Consider the following 18102-nt stretch of genomic DNA (forward strand, 5'->3'; position numbering starts at 1 on the left):
ACAATACCATCTCTACCCATAGCAGATTCTAATACGTTAAATGTGTTATGCCGACCCCTCCATACAGTACAATTATTTTTCTAATCAGCCACTACTTGTATAATTGCAATAAGTAGCGGCTGATACTTTTTATACTTTTTATTCACCTGTCCATGCTCCTGTGCAGGCAGGCTCCACTGTCGCCTCTAGGTGGTGCTGCATTTACATCAAAACGCTGAAGAACGCCAGGACACTACATGAATGTTCTTCAACATGAACACCCTGTAGGTGGTAGCGGAGCCGGCCTGACCAGGACCATTAACAATTGCGTAAAAGTTGTTGGCCACTACCTATTGCAAAAATACAATAAGTATCGGCCAATTTAAAATAGATATTCTGCCCTCCCGTCATATACGTAATAAAAAGAGAGGTCATATACGTTAGGGGTCCAAAAAAAGTGGTCAAATACTCTGTGATGGGGTCTAGAAAATGGATCATATATTGTTGGGGGCAAAAGGGGTCATATACTGGGGTGCAAAAAATGGGGTCAAATGTGGGCAAAAAAAAAAAAAGGGGGTCATTTCCAATGTGGATTTTTTTTCTGCAATGTGTGGCTGAGATTAGCCTGAATCTACTTTGCAGGTACTATAAAACGCAGTGGTTTTTTGGCACAGCATTTCCGCCATGGCCAAAACGCTGCATCTTCGTAAAATAGGGCCGCAGTTTAAAAGGTTTTTCCAGCCCCTCAGTGTTTTAGTATTTTGATGAACTTACATAGGATAGATAATCAGTTGGGGTCCAACACCTAAATTTGGAAACGATCAACTGATCTGGCTACGTCTTGCTGCTGCACAGAATGGTGAAGGAAACAGCTCTGCTCCTATTCATGTAATAAGCAGTATCCGGCCACCACCGCTAGACAGTGGATGGGGCTGCGGCTTTGTGCCTATTATTGTAACAGGAACAAAGCTGTGGATGACCCTGTGCAGGAGCTTCCATGTTGAGACCTGGCGATTGGTGCGGGGTCCACATGTCGAGCAGATACTGATAACTTATCCTGTAGACCCTTGGGGCTGCAGGTGATCACCAATTCTGCACCACTATGTGGCCACGTTTGTCACCGTTGCAGACTTCTTCTGTGATCGGCTCTCTTACCAGTTACACCTCTACAACACATCGCACATAGTAGAGTGAGGCTCCACATGAGGCTTTAAATAACTTCTATGAGCTATTTACAGCAGGATCCCTCCATAGAATGCCCCCCCCCTCCCGCACCCCGGCCGCTCCCTCCAGAAAAAGCCAGACTGACTGCCAAGGCAGGGTCCGGCCACGACTGTATATGTTACTAGCACTGACTACCAGTCCCAGCATGACCTAAGGAGAACGTCAGGTGGCCAAGAGAGCGATTGCTACATTGCGAATATGTTCGGTTTAATTTCTTGCATTTGGACAGTGCACAGATCTTTACTAATAAAATAAATTCATTGTGCAGCCAAGACGAGCCCCCTCCTCATGAATGTCCTCGAGCAGCCCTTTTTTATCTCGCTTACTGGCAGGCTGAAACCTTAAAGCGTAGATAACCTTAGTACAGTGTGTGTACATGAGAAATAACACTGCTGCAGTATTTCTACCCATTACATGACTTGTTTTCATTTTTGGCAGGGTTCATCTCCGGGGTGGGGGACGGTGCAAGCTAGCTGCTATGATATGGACAGATACACTGCAGACAGAAAATAGAGGAGAGTCCATAACTAGTATAATATTGGGAGGATCATATAGAACATTCTAAAGAGGTACAAAGTATCTCTCATAGGAAAGAAGTACTTGGGGTAAGATAGAAACTTCTTCTTTAGGTCCTTAAGCTGCTTTCTATAGCTGTCACTCACATCTCCCCTTTCCCCTTAACTGGTCAGCTATTGATGGTGTATTGCCAGCAAAAATATTAGCCATTTTTTTAATGTTTTTATAGTTTATATCATAATGGTTTATTATATCAAAAATGTAAAAAATACTTTGTATAAGGAAAAATATCTTTATACCGTGTTAGCCAGTGGATGTGAGATATAAAAAATTTTTTTTTGAGGAGTCTTCAGTAGTTGATACCTTTTTTAATGGCTAACTAAAAATCATGCGAGCTTTCGGGACTACTAAGGTCCCTTCATCAGGCCGGTATAACACAATACCTGAAGGCAAGCATCTGTTTATTAGCATGTACTGCTTTCCATCAATTGTGCATGTAACACTTAGTAATAATTGTCCTTGGATTCCTCAATTCTGGCTTTGGCTTGGCAAACTGGATGAATATTTGCACCAAGACGAGCCACAAACACTTAAGGTGTGACTCCTGTCTTAAACTACTTGTTGGTAAACACTCCAGGTTGGTCCTATGTACAATACACTGCAGTCCATAGAGGGTCACTCCCTTCTTACTGAAACTTTATCAATCGTCTTGTTAAACTATGTCTAAATATAGTAAAGCCAACACACAAGATGTAACAGGAGGATTCAGATGGGTGTATCCATGTTTTATAGCAACCCGACCCCTATAGATCTATAGGACAGAAGCAGTGCACTTACTTGGGGCAGTGGTGAGACTCATATGTACAGATCAAGGGTTAAGTATCCCCGGACGCTTACAAGCTACTACTTCACATAATGAAAATACAGAGGATATCGATTTAACAGAGAAAAACTGAGATGATGGGGTTCACTTACTTGTTGTTGCGAGTGTCAGAATAACACTTAAGGAGAGAAGACAGAAGATCATGATGACGGTGAGTAGATGCTGCAGACCCTAGATGAAGTCCACTGTTGTTCTGCCGAGTGGGAGGCGCTTGTGTGATACACAGGGTGGGACCGTTACATTAGCAGCGAGGCTCCACTACACACCAAGGAATTTGCAATTTCTACAACATACAGTATCAGTCAGCAATAACTAAGGGAGACGACTCGGTGCAATAACTGAGAACCTTAAAGTAAACTAATAAGTGATGGGCCGAGTGATTTGTATCGAGCCAGGTTGGACCTGAAGATTCCAAATTGTATCGTAATTAATAGAACCAAATACGTTGCAGTTTGTATGGAAGTAACTAAAATGACCGCAAAGACATGCATTGCTCAGTGCAAATGCAGAAGAGATACGTGTGGGATGTCTTCGCATTACCTGACCGCCTCTCAGCCAATAGACAGTGGTAGGTGCAAACCTTACAGTGCTGGTGTCATATACAGTATGGAACACAAGGCATTTTAGTGTTGGTGCAACTAGAGGATGGATGTGTGAGCTAAAGCAATGACTCCATTTTCTTCTGCAATACACAACAATGACTGCAGCAAAACTTCTAATAGAGCTAGAGAGTCATAGGAGTAGGAGAAGTAGAGTAAAGTTTAGTCGGAGCTAATCAATTGCAGGCAGATACCGATATAAATCATAGATGGGGTGAGGGAGAATATCTGTGCTGTGTCAGGCAGTCTGCTGCAGCAATAAATACACTGGACAGTTCAAGGGATCCTATCATTTAAACACATCACCGGTATGCAAATGAGTTCTCTCGCAGCACTGGGGGCGGGCCCCATTGCTCAAACAGCACTGGGGGCATCCCCAGGAACTCTCCATCTTCGTCAGGTACGTCATCTTCCTGTGTCTTCTTCCGACACAGGCTTAAAAACTTTTATATATAGAAAGCAATGGAAGAGTATGGGTGCTAGCGGACAAAGAGTCCTGCGACTCACGTACAGTATAGATAAATGCTGCCGCACACCGTATGGACGTGAAAAGTGAAAAATGTATTGGAACATATACACCATGAATTAGTTTGTAAAGCATAAAGAAAGCACTAGATCATGGTAGTAAACATAACGTTTCGGTCATTTTAGACCTTCCTCAGATAAGATCTAGGGATGAAATAACACAGAAAACAACATAATTACAATTAAATTCACTATGCAAAACATGGCATATAAATAAGTGCAACAACCAAGTAATAGTAGAAGTCAAAGTAAAAAAAGGAGGAAGCAGGCCAAAAAGTGGAACTAATGTGAGGAAGTGCAGGGGGGGAGGGGGGGAATAGAAGAAGGCAGAGAAAGGACTGAGAGACCAGAGCTAGAGAGAGCGAAAGTAAGTGAGAATGAAGGTAAGGGAGAATGTAAAGCAGCTGTCCCAAAAGAGAGGGATACCAAGGGAGCAGAGTAAGAGGGGACACAGAGGGGGCAGCAATAAAGCAAAAAGAGGAAGAGACAACCTAGTGTGTGTGTGGGGGGGGAGAACTTACCTAGAAGCTAGCAGAGTGTGCAGAGGAATCATGGCGTGCTGGAGAGGAGGAAGAAAGGGTATAAATACCCCAGGGTGACATATGGGGCCAATGGAGGCAGCGCACGTGAGCTGCGCAGCTCGTCCGGCCCGCCGGCGTGATTGTGCCGCGGAACTGGAAGTCATGCGACCGGAAGTACGCATGCGTTCCACCAATGCGTTCCACCGGCGGCGCGCATGCGCACCAACGATCACGGCTCGGGAGACGCTGTGAACATGAACTATGTGCGAGGAGCTGCTAAATGGATGGGAGAGGTGCTAGGGACGTGTAGAAGAAATGGGACGCTGATACTCTGTTTCCCCGAAAATAAGGCATGTTCTTATAATTAATTAGCTAACGAAATATATGACCTTTCTTATTTTCAGGGGATGTTTTATGCAGCGGCTGGAGCGGGGAACAATTGGCAAACAAAGCGGGGAACAATTAGCGGAGTGCCGGCATGACTGCCGGTTGTATGTGATCCAGAAGGTGATGGTTATTTTCGGGGAAACAGGGTAGATGAAGGAAAAAGGGGGAAAAGGATGAGAAGCAGAAAAAAGGATGAGATTCTGAAAGAAAGAGGGAAAAAGAAAGAAAAAGGAAGTGTATATAAAAGTAAAGAAATAAGTGAACAAAAAGAGAGAAGGGGAAGGGTGTAAAAAGGGACATTAATAAAAAATAAAAAATAAAAAGATAAGTAAGTACATCACATACTAGAGAAGCACTATGGAATATGAGATGAACAATATAGGGTAGCATGATGAAGAGCAAGAGAACAAACTAATAATGAAATAAGAAATACAATAGTAAACACAATATAAAGGAAAAAATACTGAAAAAAATATTGAAAAAAAAATACTGAAAAAAATAAACTGAAAAAATACTGAAAAAATTGTAAATAAAATAAGAAAAAATGATGAATGGAAAACGAAGAAATAAAAAATAAAGAAAAAAATAAAAAATGACAAATAAAATGGAAAATAAGCAAAATATGGGAATACATTAAAAGAAAAGAAAAAAAAAGGGGGGGGGGGTTTCAATGGAAGGTAATACTAGCTTATGCTACCCTATATCTCCACTGTACCAGGGAGTGGCTGTGGGCTTTCATTTCATCTGTAAAAGATGGAAAAAATATACATTAGTATAGCTATAGTGAGAAAGCAAACGTAAAAAACACACCAACCGGCGAAGAAACCTAGGAACGAAAATAATCTATATGATGAACCTGAAACAGATAAATGGAATAAACACTACAATCTTCTTGGTGTGGTATACAGAGAGATCCTTGCATCGTTATGGTAGTAAAACAAACAACAGCAGGCCGCGTCATACGTGTCAAAATGAATACGTTCTGTCGTAGGCCCGATTGAGCCCCATAGGCTCAATGGTGTTCAGAGTATGAATCCAAAAGGATTCCTTTTGCTTGAGTCTGGCTATACGGTTTCCACCACGTCGAGACTCGGGAACATGCTCAATCACTTGGAATCTTAAGGGCTAGACGCTCTTCATACGAGATGTTGGACCGTTGTTTAAACCTCCCTAAGCTGACATCATGTAGGAGATTTTGTGTATCTCTTTCAACTAGCGAGATATACGCCTCTACCGGATGACTATTTTTAGGTGGTAAATAAAGGCTTTTGTTCCTCAGACCTAGATTAGATATGGAGAAAATGGGTACTGGGGCTACATTGTCCGAGTCAGAGGAGGGAACATTGTGGAAATGTGCTTTGAGGCGAAGCTGTCTAAAGAAACGGAAGAGGTCATCTTCCAACATAAATGTGTCCAGTGGCTTACTAGGACAAAAAGAAAGGCCTCTACCCAGAACTGCCATTTGTGGAGGAGTCAGGATGGTGTTGGAAATATTGATGACCAATCTGGGCTCACCTGGGACCGGGTCTGGATCCTGCTGTCTCTTGCCTCTGCCCCTCCTGGTGCGCCTGCTCCGCGATTGTCCTGCCTCAGTCTGGTCCGGGTTAGACGTTGACATCTTTCTAAAAAAGGGAAGCGGTCGGATTCTCTGGAGGAATCACTGCCCGAACCCACACTAGGTTGTCTCTTCTTTTTTTGCTTTATTGCTGCCCCCTCTGTGTCCCCTCTTACTCTGCTCCCTTGGTATCCCTCTCTTTTGGGACAGCTGCTTTACATTCTCCCTTACCTTCATTCTCACTTACTTTCGCTCTCTCTAGCTCTGGTCTCTCAGTCCTTTCTCTGCCTTCTTCTATCCCCACCCCCCCACCCCTGCACTTCCTCACATTAGTTCCACTTTTTGGCCTGCTTCCTCCTTTTTTTACTTTTACTTCTACTATTACTTGGTTGTTGCGCTTACTTATATGCCATGTTTTGCATAGCGAATTTAATTGTAATTATGTTGTTTTCTGTGTTATTTCATCCCTAGATCTTATCTGAGGAAGGTCTAAAATGACCGAAACGTTATATGTTTACTACAATGATCTAGTGCTTTCTTTATGCTTTACAAACTAATTCATGGCGTATATGTACCAATACATTTTTCACTTTTCACGTCCATACGGTGTGCGGCAGCATTTATCTATGCTTAAAAACTTTTAGGCCTCAGGCAGAGCCATCTGCGCATGCCCACAGGCCACAAGAAAATGGCCGCTTACTTACTGTGGCCGTTTACTTACTGCGAGAGAACTCATTTGCATACCAGCGAAAACCGGTATTTCAAGCGAACGGCAGCACGGAGAAGACTTCTAAAGGTAGTAGACAAATAGTGGTAGGGAGAAAAAAATGTGTTAGTGGATCCCTTTAACACTTTCATTGACAATAATCTTTTACTTTTGTCTAAATTAGTTTGGCAATAGAGTTTATTCTGTGACTGTCCACAGAGTGTTTTACGTCATTGTCAGTGTCTTAAGTCAGTCCTGTTAGTGAAAAAGGTTTTTTTTTTCCTTTGGACAGGAATTTATTTCTTTTTTGTTAAATACAAACTGCCATTCTAATGGTAAAACTGCGGTGCAGCCTGCTAATCTGAAAAAAAAAGACATACAGTGTCAGAATTGTTGCCAATTGCTATTATGGTTAAACAGTGTGGAGTAAAAAAAACTGGAAAAAAACAGAGCGGGGGACAGGAAAAAGGAAATTCATGTGCAAGTACTGACAATAAGGATTTGGCTGGAAACAGCAACACTACTTCTGGTTTTGGTGGTACTGTAAATAGCCGAGAGAAGAAACCTGAGAAAGAAAATTAAGTAATTGATAACTTAGCTCACTCATCTCAGTGACAGCAGGATATTGCATCCAAGAGTGATGTGATCTTCAGTCAGGCTTCTATGTGTTCCTGCGTCTCCTTAAATTTTGTAATGCGTAATTTACTGCAGAGCCTTTTTGGACTGTCAACCATGTCCCTTCATATCTTCACTGACAAAAATCCCTGGTAGGGATGTGGCACCTACTGTGAAAACTATTTCTCCTAGTCAGAGCATTCTACTTCCTTTTTTTGATGAGCTGGTGTTATGACCCGGTTTTCAATATCTCAGCCTCATAGGTTCGGGTGTGGAGTGTCTGAACGGCATTTTGCACTTGGATTGTCTGATGCACAGCAGGGGAATGTTCACACTTGGTATGCAGTCTCTGAGGTTACACTCTTGCATGGATCGTGCAATGAGCTGCACCACTGATCATTGCTGTAGTGTGTCTTGGTCTTTGAAGGGGTTAAGTTTCTCTGCTCTGTTAGGACTCTATTCAGGTTGTGGGCGGTTCAGAGTTCTGATATCCAATTGGCCTTCTGAGTACTCCTGCTTGAGGCTATTTAAACTCTGCTTTGCATGCTGTCAGATGCCGGTCCTAAACTTCAGTTTCCTGTGTTCCAGAAATGGACTGTCTGCCTGAAACTGCTTGATCATCTGAGTCCTGGCCCATTCAGCCTTTATTGCTGCCTATTCATACCATCTGGATAATAGCTAAATATTGAGCATACTGATCCAAGCATAGTTGTTCCGGGTGCAGTGACCCCTAGCCTGCTTGGATGTTTGGACCTTTTGTAGGTTTTTTTTGTGTGTGATACTAAGTTCTGTTTTTCCTATCCCTTTGCATAGTGTCAGTATTTCTGTTTCACATTTATTTTCTCCTCTATACTTTGTGTTCCCTCATATTCACCATTAGTCCAGTTGGACACCTGGGCGGGGCTTTTTCTGTATTCTCCTTCCTAAATGTGAAACTAGTCAGATTTTCTGTTTTACCTATAGGTGAGTTATTTCTTCGTCTGTGTTCGCGCCCACTCAGGTTAGTTAGTCGGCCCACGGCTACTTCTATTGTACAAGGCAGGGATTAGGGGTATCACACGCTAGATATTCTAAACAGCTCTTGCTTTGTTTTTTCTTTTGTGTTTTCCTTTAAACTTGACTGAGAAGTTATCAGTCAGGGATCAGTCCATGGTCAGAGATCCCCAGACCATAACAGCTAGATGAGAACAGTCAACATTTCATGTAGAGAAGGAAGACATGACTGTTTGCATACCTCCCAACTTTCGAAGAACTGAAAGAGGGACAAAATGTGTGGCGCGCGTATCGTGCCGTGGCAAATTTAGCTCCCCCCACTTTTATGTTGACTCCGCCCACCCTCAGTCATTTTTCATGTGCCCCCTACACAGTATAATCCTCCTACAGTCACCCGTAAATTATATGTCTCCCCTCTATCTCTCCTCCAGTTTCATATCCCCTCCATCTCTGCCCACAGTTTCATGTCCCCACATCTCTGCCCTAGTTTCATGTCCCCACATCTCTGCCCCCAGTTCCATGTCCCCCCATCTCTGCCCCCAGATTAATGCCCCCCCATCTCTACCCCCAGATTCATGTCCCCACATCTCTGCCCCCAGATTCATGTCCCCCCATCTCTGCCCCCAGATTCATGTCCCCCCATCTCTGCCCCCAGATTCATGTCCCCACATCTCTGCCCCCAGATTCATGTCCCCACATCTCTGCCCCCAGTATCATGCCGTCCTCTCCTTCATCTGCCCCCAGTTTTATGTTCCAGCTCACTGTGTACACACAAAAAACACTTACACTCACCTTTTCCTCGCTCCCCTGCCGCTCTCTCTGCAGTCTCACTAACACAGTTGTAGGCACGATGTGACATCATCACATCGCGTCTACACAGCCAGTAGCCGGAATGCAGCGGCAAAGCCACCGGCGTAGTTGAGCTAAGCACACACATTCAGCTCTACTTCATCGGTCTAATAGAATGCATTGGCCAATCAGCGCTGGCCAATGCATTCTATTAGCGTGAGCTGAGTTTGCACAGGGGTTCCAGTGCACCCTCGGCTCTGCTACATCTGATGTAGCAGAGCTGAGTGTGCATAAGGGTTCTAGTGCACCCTCGGCTCTGCTACATCTGATGGGCTGACCGGCACACGGTGTAGTTGAGCAGAACTGGCTCAGCACTGCTAAGTCTCTGCATTCCCATAGGAATGCATTGGCCAGCCTTCGGCCAATCAGCGCTGGCTCTGCCGGAGGAGGCGGAGTCTAAGGTCGGACCTGAATGGAGACTGGTGTGGAGCGATCTTAGACTCCGCCTGAGCCAGCGCTGATTGGTTGAGTTCCGTACTCTGGCCAATCAGCGCTGTCCAATGCATTCCTATGGGAAAAAGTTTATGTCACAAAAATCACAATTACACACCCGATAGAGCCCCAAAAAGTTATTTTTAATAACATTCCCCCCTAAATAAAGGTTCTCCCTAGCTATCCCTGCCTGTACAGCTATCCCTGTCTCTTAGTCACAAAGTTCACATTCTCATATGACCCGGATTTGAAATCCACTATTCGTCTAAAATGGAGGTCACCTGATTTCGGCAGCCAATGACTTTTTCCGTTTTTTTTTTTATGCCTCCGGTGTCGTAGTTCCTGTCCCACCTCCCCTGGGCTGTTATTGGTGCAAAAAAAGCGCCAGTGAAGGTGGGAGGGGAATCAAATTTTTTTGGAGTTTGCCACGTGATGTTCGATTCGAATCGAACACATCAAACAGCCTGATATCCGATTGAACATGTGTTCGATAGAACACTGTTCGCTCATCATCTCTAGTCACCAAAATCGTGAATGTCCTGCGGAAGTCGGTTGGGAGGTGTGCTGTTTGTGGTTGAAGTGGTATCAACAGGAGTGTGGTACTACTACTGGTAATCGTTCTGGTAAAGGAGCTATAGATAAATCTGGAGGTGGAAATTATAAGGATGTGCAGGATTCCCTTGGCCAGGATGAGTCAAAATCAAATCAAATCAAAAAAATGCTTTATTGGCACGTTCGAATAGGTATTTGGCATTGCCAAAGCTAGTAAAGTGGGTGGGTGGGGGGGGGGGAGTTGGGTTGGGTGGGTGGTGGGTATGGGGGGGGGGGGTTCGGTTATAACAGTCCATGGAGTCTCATCTTCCTCTTCGTTGGTGACTGCTATATGGGGAGGTGGGGGTGGGGGTGGGGGTGGGTGGGGCGGGTGTTTTGGGATAAATATAACAGTCCATGGAGTCTCATCTTCCTCTTGTTTGGTGACAGCTGGACACGTATTGGGCAGCGATCTCCACAGTGGCCTCTTCTTCTCCCAGTAGGATGTAGAGTTTCCTCTTCTCGTCTGCAGATATGAAGTCTGGGATGTGGGCAGAGAGTCTTTGGTAGTAGACGACCCTCATAGCTGAGTATTTGGTGCAGTGTAGCAGGAAGTGGGTCTCGTCTTCTAGGGCCCCCTGGTCACAGTGCTGGCACAGTCTCTTCTCCCGTGGCTTGTACGTCTGTCTGTATCGCCCCGTCTCTATCTCTAGGTTGTGGGCGCTCAGTCTGTATCGGCTCAGGGTCTGTCTGTGCTTGGGGTGGCGTATTCTCTCCAGGTAGGTGGCCATGGTGTAGTCCCTTTGTAGGGATTGGTACACGGTGAGTTTCTTGGAGTTATTTATTTCGTTTCTCCATTCTTCAATGTACCGCTCTCTGTTTGCCTCTGTGGTCGCCTTTATTTCGGCCTTGGTTATCATCTGTTGGAGTTTTTGGTTTGGTGGTTGGCTGCTGTTTGGTTGTTGAATGTCTGGTTTGCTCAGGTGGCTTAGCCATGCTTGGTGGTGGTAGGAGTCAGGCTTGCTCCCCTGGATGTGTGCCTGGAAAGCTAGCGCCCTCTTCTGTATGGTGAGCCATAGGGGGAGTCTGCCTAGCTCTGCCCTGCAGGCTATGTTGGTGGTGTTGCGATGGACATGTAGCAGGTATTTGCAGAACTCCAGGTGGAAGTTCTCTGTTGGGCTGGAATCCCACCTTGACTGGTCTGGGTAGGTGGCTGGGCCCCAAACCTCACTGCCATAGAGAAGGATCGGGGAGATGACAGCGTCAAATATCTTCATCCAGACCCTCACCGGTGGTTTGAGGTGGTACAGTTGTCTTCTGATGGCGTAGAAGGTTCTGCAGGCTTTTGCTTTCAGGGTTTCTATTGCTGCTTTGAAGCTTCCTGATTGGCTGAGCTCCAGCCCCATGTAGGTGTAGCTGTTGGTTTTCTCCAGTGTGGAGCCGTTCAGTGTGAATTGTGAGGTGGTGGAGGCTTTATTGTGGCCCTTCTTCTGGAATACCATGATTTTGGTCTTCTTCTGGTTGATGGGTAGGGCCCATGTGGTGCTGAATTTTTCCAGCACTGACAGGCTTTCTTGGAGGTCTTTCTCGGTGGGGGCCAGGAGTAGGAGGTCATCGGCGTATAGCAGGAACTTCACCTCTCGATTGTTCAGGGTGAGGCCTGGGGTTGGTGAGGCCTCCAGGGCTGTAGCCAGTTCATTGATATAGATGTTGAAGAGCGTTGGGCTCAGGCTACAGCCTTGTCTGACCCCTCGGGCCTGTTGGAAGTATGCTGTCCTTTTCCCATTCACCTTCACACTGCACTGGTTTCCGGTGTAGGAGCTCTTGATGACGTCGTACGTTCTTCCTCCTATTCCACTCTCTAGGAGTTTTAGAAGTAGGCCTGGGTGCCATACTGAATCAAACGCCTTCTTAAAGTCCACGAAGCAGGCGAATATCTTGCCTCTTCTGGTGTTGTGGACGTGCGTCTTGATGAGGCTGTGCAGGGTGTAGATATGGTCTGTGGTGCGGTCGTTTGGCATGAACCCTGCTTGGCTCTTGCTGAGGACCCCGTGTTGTGTGAGGAAGGTGAGGATTCTGTTATTGATGATGCTGTTGAACAGTTTCCCTAGCGTGCTGCTGACGCAGATCCCTCTGTAGTTGTTGGGGTCATATTGGTCCCCATTCTTGTAGATGGGGGTTATGAGCCCTTTGTTCCAGTCTTCGGGGAAGTGTCCAGCATTGAGCACGAGGGTGAATAGCTTTGCCAGTGCCGCGTGTATTGCTGGAGGGCTGTATTTGATCATCTCTGGTAGGATGCCGTCAGGGACACTGGCCTTTTTGCCTTTCAGCACGGCAATTCTTTCCTGTATATCTTTTATGGTGATTGGCAAGTCCAGAGGGTTCTGGAAGTCTTTGATGACTTTCTCCATGTCCCTCAGTTTGGTGATTATCTGTTGCTGTTTTGGAGTTAGTTCTTCTTCTGGGATGTTTTTGTAGAGACCTCTGAAGTAGTTGAGCCAGATATTGCCATTTTGGATGTGGAGAGAGTTTTTCTTGGGCTTTGTGCCCATGTGGTGCCAGGTCTCCCAGAATGAGCTGTCCTGGAGGGAGTCCTCTAGTTGCTCAATTTTGTGGGAGAGGTATCTCTGTTTCTTCTCTCTGAGGGTGCCCTTGTATTGCTTGCATAGATTGCTGTAGGCTTCCCTCACCTCCTTGTTGTTGGGGTCCCTGTGTTTTTGGTTGGAGGCTGTTCTTAGGGTATGGCGTAGTGCTTTGCAGTCGCTGTCGAACCATTTGTGGGACTGTTTGTTGGTTTGTCTTATGGGTTTGGTTCGTTTCAGGCCTGCTAGTTCTGCTGTGGTCTGTAGGATGTACTTGAGATCCTTCACAGCTCTGGTGACTCCCTGTTGGTCTGGCTGATAGTTGTTTGTATGGAAGTTTGTGAGCAGTGTCTTGATTTCGGGTCGGTTGGTTGCGTTGCTATATTCTATGGCCTGGTGGTTGGCCCATTTGAAATGTCTTGGTAGGTTGTAGAGGCCGGACTGTTGGGGCTCATGTATGGGTGTTTTGTTCCTGGTTCTCATGTATAGTAGGATCTGGTTGTGGTCTGATAGATGGGAGTCAGGTGCGATTGTGAAGTCTTCAATGTCTGACAGGTCTGCGTCTGTAATGGCATAGTCCACCACGCTGTTGCCCACTTGAGAGTTTAGTGTGAAGCGTCCTCTGGGATCGCCTGTGGTACGTCCGTTTATTATGTACAGTCCTAGGCTTCGGCACATGTTCAGCAGTTGTCTCCCACTCTTGTTGACAATTCTGTCTTGGCTGTTTCTTCTTGTCTGTGTGGGTTCTGGGTGGTGGATCTCACTACCGTGCGTATGTGGGTTGTCGTCAGGAGGCAGGTAGTCTAACTCTGTGCCTGTCCTTGCATTCAGGTCTCCGCATATTAGTACTCTGCCTTTGGGTTGGAAGTGGACAGCTTCCCTTTGTAGGACCTCGTAAGTGTCGGGGTGGTGGTAGGGGGACCCTGGTGGGGGCATATATACTGCACAGAGATAGATGTCCTGCTGGCCGCTGAGGATGGAGCTGCTTATTTTTATCCATATGTGATTAGTTCCACGTTTGGTAGCTTTTACGTGTTCTTTGAGCTCCTCCTTGTACCATATTAGTATGCCTCCTGAGTGGCGGCCATGTTTGGTGGTCTTATTTTTCTGGGCGGGCACTGAGAATTCCTTGTAGCCCATGGGTGTTAGGGACTCGTCATCTGCCCGGGTCCATGTCTCTAGGAGGATTTGAATGTCTATGTTTTTTAGTCTGTCTATGAAGTCTGGATCTTTTGATTTAGATCCAAAGGCTGAGGCCTTCAGCCCTTGTATGTTCCAACTACTGATAGTTAGTGATTTCATCTTCAGTGTGTAAACCTTGTAATGAGCTGTCCTGCAGAGGACGGGCTGGGTTCTTGGTTGGTTGCAGTGTGGCCAGGTATTGGTTTATGTGCATTGCTGTTGTGGCCATTGTAGTAACCGCATGCTCTATTCTCTTTATTGTCTCTATGTCGGTGCTCTGGGTTGCTCTGGTTGGCTTTTTCTTGATAGGTGGCATCTTTGGGGGGTTCTGTCTTGGATATTGGCGGTTGTCGGGTATTATTTCCATGGTTCTTTGTCTTGTTTGTTGTCTAGGCCCGGGGGCTCTGTTGAGCACTAAGTCTTTGAATTCCTTCGCTAGGAGGCTGACGCCATGTTTATTGAGGTGTTTGTCATCATATAGGTGACGCTTATCTATGGAGGGGTGTTGTGCCAGGGTGATGCCTGATGTTTGTCTGATTCTGGTCGCCAGCTCTTTGTTGATCCCCATGATGGTAGCTTCAGAGATGTCTTCTCGTGGGAGCAGAGATGACAGGATGATACTACTGTCTGGGAACTGTTGCTTTGCTTTCTCTGCTAGTTGGACCAGTTGGCCCGCTATCTGTTGGGGCTGGTCAGTGAGATCTTCTGTGCCTGTGTGTATGACAATGTGTTTCGGGGTAGTGAAGAAAGGCTTGCAAATGACGGTATTGGCTTTTTCAATGGTTGGGCTGTGGATTTTCTTGACTCTTTGCCGTGGGAAGAGCTTTCTTGTATTAATGTACTTGCCATTGGAGTCTATGATCAGGACTATATCTGGGTTTGAGGTTCTCGTTGTTTGGGTTCTCTCTGGCTCTATGTCTGGGGTGATGGGCAGTTCTGGGCTTTCTTGTGATGTGTGAGGCATTTCTGGCTTATTGATACCTTGATCAGAGTCTGTTGTGTTTTCCTGATAAAATCTGATAAAATCAGGAAGATGATGACCCATGATGATTCTTTTACAGATAGGACCTGGAACTGGGTCAGGAGGTCAAGGAAACATCAGTGGAGGAGACTGGTGGCAGTGTTACAATGTAAGCTAATGCACACACCAACATCCAAAAAGCCTCCTCGGCGCTAAACTAGACATTGAAAACATGTTTCCATTTCTGCTGTTGATGGTGCAGCAACTACAAGCAATCATCTCCCATTTGGGAATTTTCTATGTTGTCAAACTATAAATCCATGACAATCTGCTAAATCTGCAAACATGGCCGTCCAGGAACTAATGTAGGAACAACATTTCTATGAACTTACATGAAAAGGCATCACCAACTTACTTGGCAAAGTGAATTTGGCAGTGGCACTGCCAGGGAACGTGAACAAGACCATCCTACTCCTTCTCCCCATGATCTTCCTTGTAGGTGGGCCACACCTAACACATGGTCATTGTTATCACTGACTCTTTCTCCTTCTCCTCTTCTTCCATGAAACAGCAATATACACCCAGTCAGCCGGCGGTTGTGCAACTTATAAGAACCTGGTCAGGCTGCTGATGGTGCAGTCACTGACATACCACTTAATGTATTCTACTGCATTTTGCCAATTAATGACATGGGCCCAACCTTGATGGAGGATACCTAGACATTTTTCTCTAGGAAAGCTGCCCCTGCTTTAATTTGCCATCTGTCAGAAAGTGTGGGTCTTTCATGGGGCATGTTATCAGGCCAAAATCACCAGGGTGAATGTTTGAACAGTGTCATTTTCATGTTTTTGGTTGTCAATATGATTTTAAAAGAAAGAAAAAAACACAGAAGTTTGACAATAAATGGCTTCAACCAACCACTACCATGAGTGAAGGAAAAAAATGTAATCATTCATATTCTATAAAAAAAAAAAAAGCCAAACCCCCCTAAAAGATCCGCCCGGGTATATAAACTTTTTATTACAACTATATAAGTTCTTAGGAGCCCTAAGAGTGTTCTACACTATGTTTTATAGATAGGTTCCTAGTGTATAACACTCTTAGGGCCCCTATGTTTTATAGATAGGTTCCTAGGGGCCCTAAAAGTGTTATACACTATGTTTTATAGATAGATTCCTAGGGGCCCTAAGAGTATTCTATACTATGTTTTATACATAGGTTCCTAGGAGCCCTAACAGTATTCTACACTATGTTTTATAGATAGGTTCCTAGGCGCCCTAAGAGTGTTCTACACTATCTTTATAAGATTGGTTCCTAGGAGTCCTAAGAGTATTCTACACTGTTTCATAGATAGGTTCCTAGGAGCCCTAAGAGTAGTCTACACTATGTTTTATAGATAACTTCCTAGGAGCCCTAAGAGTATTCTACACTATGTTATATAGATAGGTTCCTAGGAGTCCTGAGAGTATTCTACACTACGTTTTATAGATAGGTTCCTAGGAGCCCTAAGAGTGTTCTACACTATGTTTTATACATAGGTTCCTAGGAGCCCTAAGAGTATTCTACACTATGTTTTATAGATAACTTCCTAGGAGCCCTAAGAGTATTCTACACTATGTTTTATAGATAGGTTCATAGGAGCCCTAAGAGTATTCTACACTATGTTTTATAGATAGGTTCCTAGGAGTCCTAAGAGTATTCTACACTATGTACTATAGATAGGTTCCTAGGAGTCCTAAGAGTATTCTACACTATGTTTTATACATAGGTTCCTAGGAGCCCTAAGAGTATTCTACACTATGTTTTATACATAGGTTCCTAGGAGTCCTAAGAGTATTCTACACTATGTACTATAGATAGGTTCCTAGGAGTCCTAAGAGTATTCTACACTATGTATTATAGATAGGTTCCTAGGAGTCCTAAGAGTATCCTACACTATGTTTTATAGATAGGTTCCTAGGAGCCCTAAGAGTATTCTACACTATGTACTATAGATAGGTTCCTAGGAGTCCTAAGAGTATTCTACACTATGTACTATAGATAGGTTCCTAGGAGTCCTAAGAGTATTCTACACTATGTTTTATAGATAGGTTCCTAGGAGCCCTAAGAGTATCCTACACTATGTTTTATAGATAGGTTCATAGGAGCCCTAAGAGTATTCTACACTATGTTTTATAGATAGGTTCCTAGGAGTCCTAAGAGTATTCTACACTATGTACTATAGATAGGTTCCTAGGAGTCCTAAGAGTATTCTACACTATGTTTTATACATAGGTTCCTAGGAGCCCTAAGAGTATTCTACACTATGTTTTATAGATAGGTTCCTAGGAGTCCTAAGAGTATTCTACACTATGTACTATAGATAGGTTCCTAGGAGTCCTAAGAGTATTCTACACTATGTATTATAGATAGGTTCCTAGGAGTCCTAAGAGTATCCTACACTATGTTTTATAGATAGGTTCCTAGGAGCCCTAAGAGTATTCTACACTATGTACTATAGATAGGTTCCTAGGAGTCCTAAGAGTATTCTACACTATGTACTATAGATAGGTTCCTAGGAGTCCTAAGAGTATTCTACACTATGTTTTATAGATAGGTTCCTAGGAGCCCTAAGAGTATCCTACACTATGTTTTATAGATAGGTTCCTAGGAGTCCTAAGAGTATTCTACACTATGTTTTATAGATAGGTTCCTAGGAGCCCTAAGAGTATTCTACACTATGTATTATAGATAGGTTCCTACGAGCCCTAAGAGTATTCTACACTATGTTTTATAGATAGGATCCTAGGAGCCCTAAGAGTATTCTACACTATGTTTTATAGATAGGTTCCTAGGAGCCCTAAGAGTATTCTACACTATGTACTATAGATAGGTTCCTAGGAGTCCTAAGAGTATTCTACACTATGTACTATAGATAGGTTCCTAGGAGCCCTAAGAGTATTCTACACTATGTATTATAGATAGGTTCCTAGGAGCCCTAAGAGTATTCTACACTATGTTTTATAGATAGGTTCCTAGGAGTCCTAAGAGTATTCTACACTATGTTTTATAGATAGGTTCCT

At 44.4% G+C, this 18102-nt stretch overlaps 1 protein-coding gene across 1 annotated transcript in view; it reads right to left on the reverse strand.

Moving 5' to 3' along the window:
- LOC142209027 (phospholipase A2 inhibitor and Ly6/PLAUR domain-containing protein-like) overlaps positions 1 to 2825 on the reverse strand; it is a 16252-nt gene extending 13427 nt beyond the window's left edge. The window contains exon 1 of the mRNA XM_075277963.1: positions 2695 to 2825. Coding sequence (XP_075134064.1) covers positions 2695 to 2746 — 52 coding nt within the window. The 5' untranslated portion in view covers positions 2747 to 2825. The remainder of the gene's footprint in view (positions 1 to 2694) is intronic.
- Positions 2826 to 18102: the final 15277 nt, after the last annotated feature.

This window comes from Leptodactylus fuscus, chromosome 6, assembly GCF_031893055.1.
Source record: "Leptodactylus fuscus isolate aLepFus1 chromosome 6, aLepFus1.hap2, whole genome shotgun sequence".
Classification (NCBI taxonomy): domain Eukaryota; kingdom Metazoa; phylum Chordata; class Amphibia; order Anura; family Leptodactylidae; genus Leptodactylus; species Leptodactylus fuscus.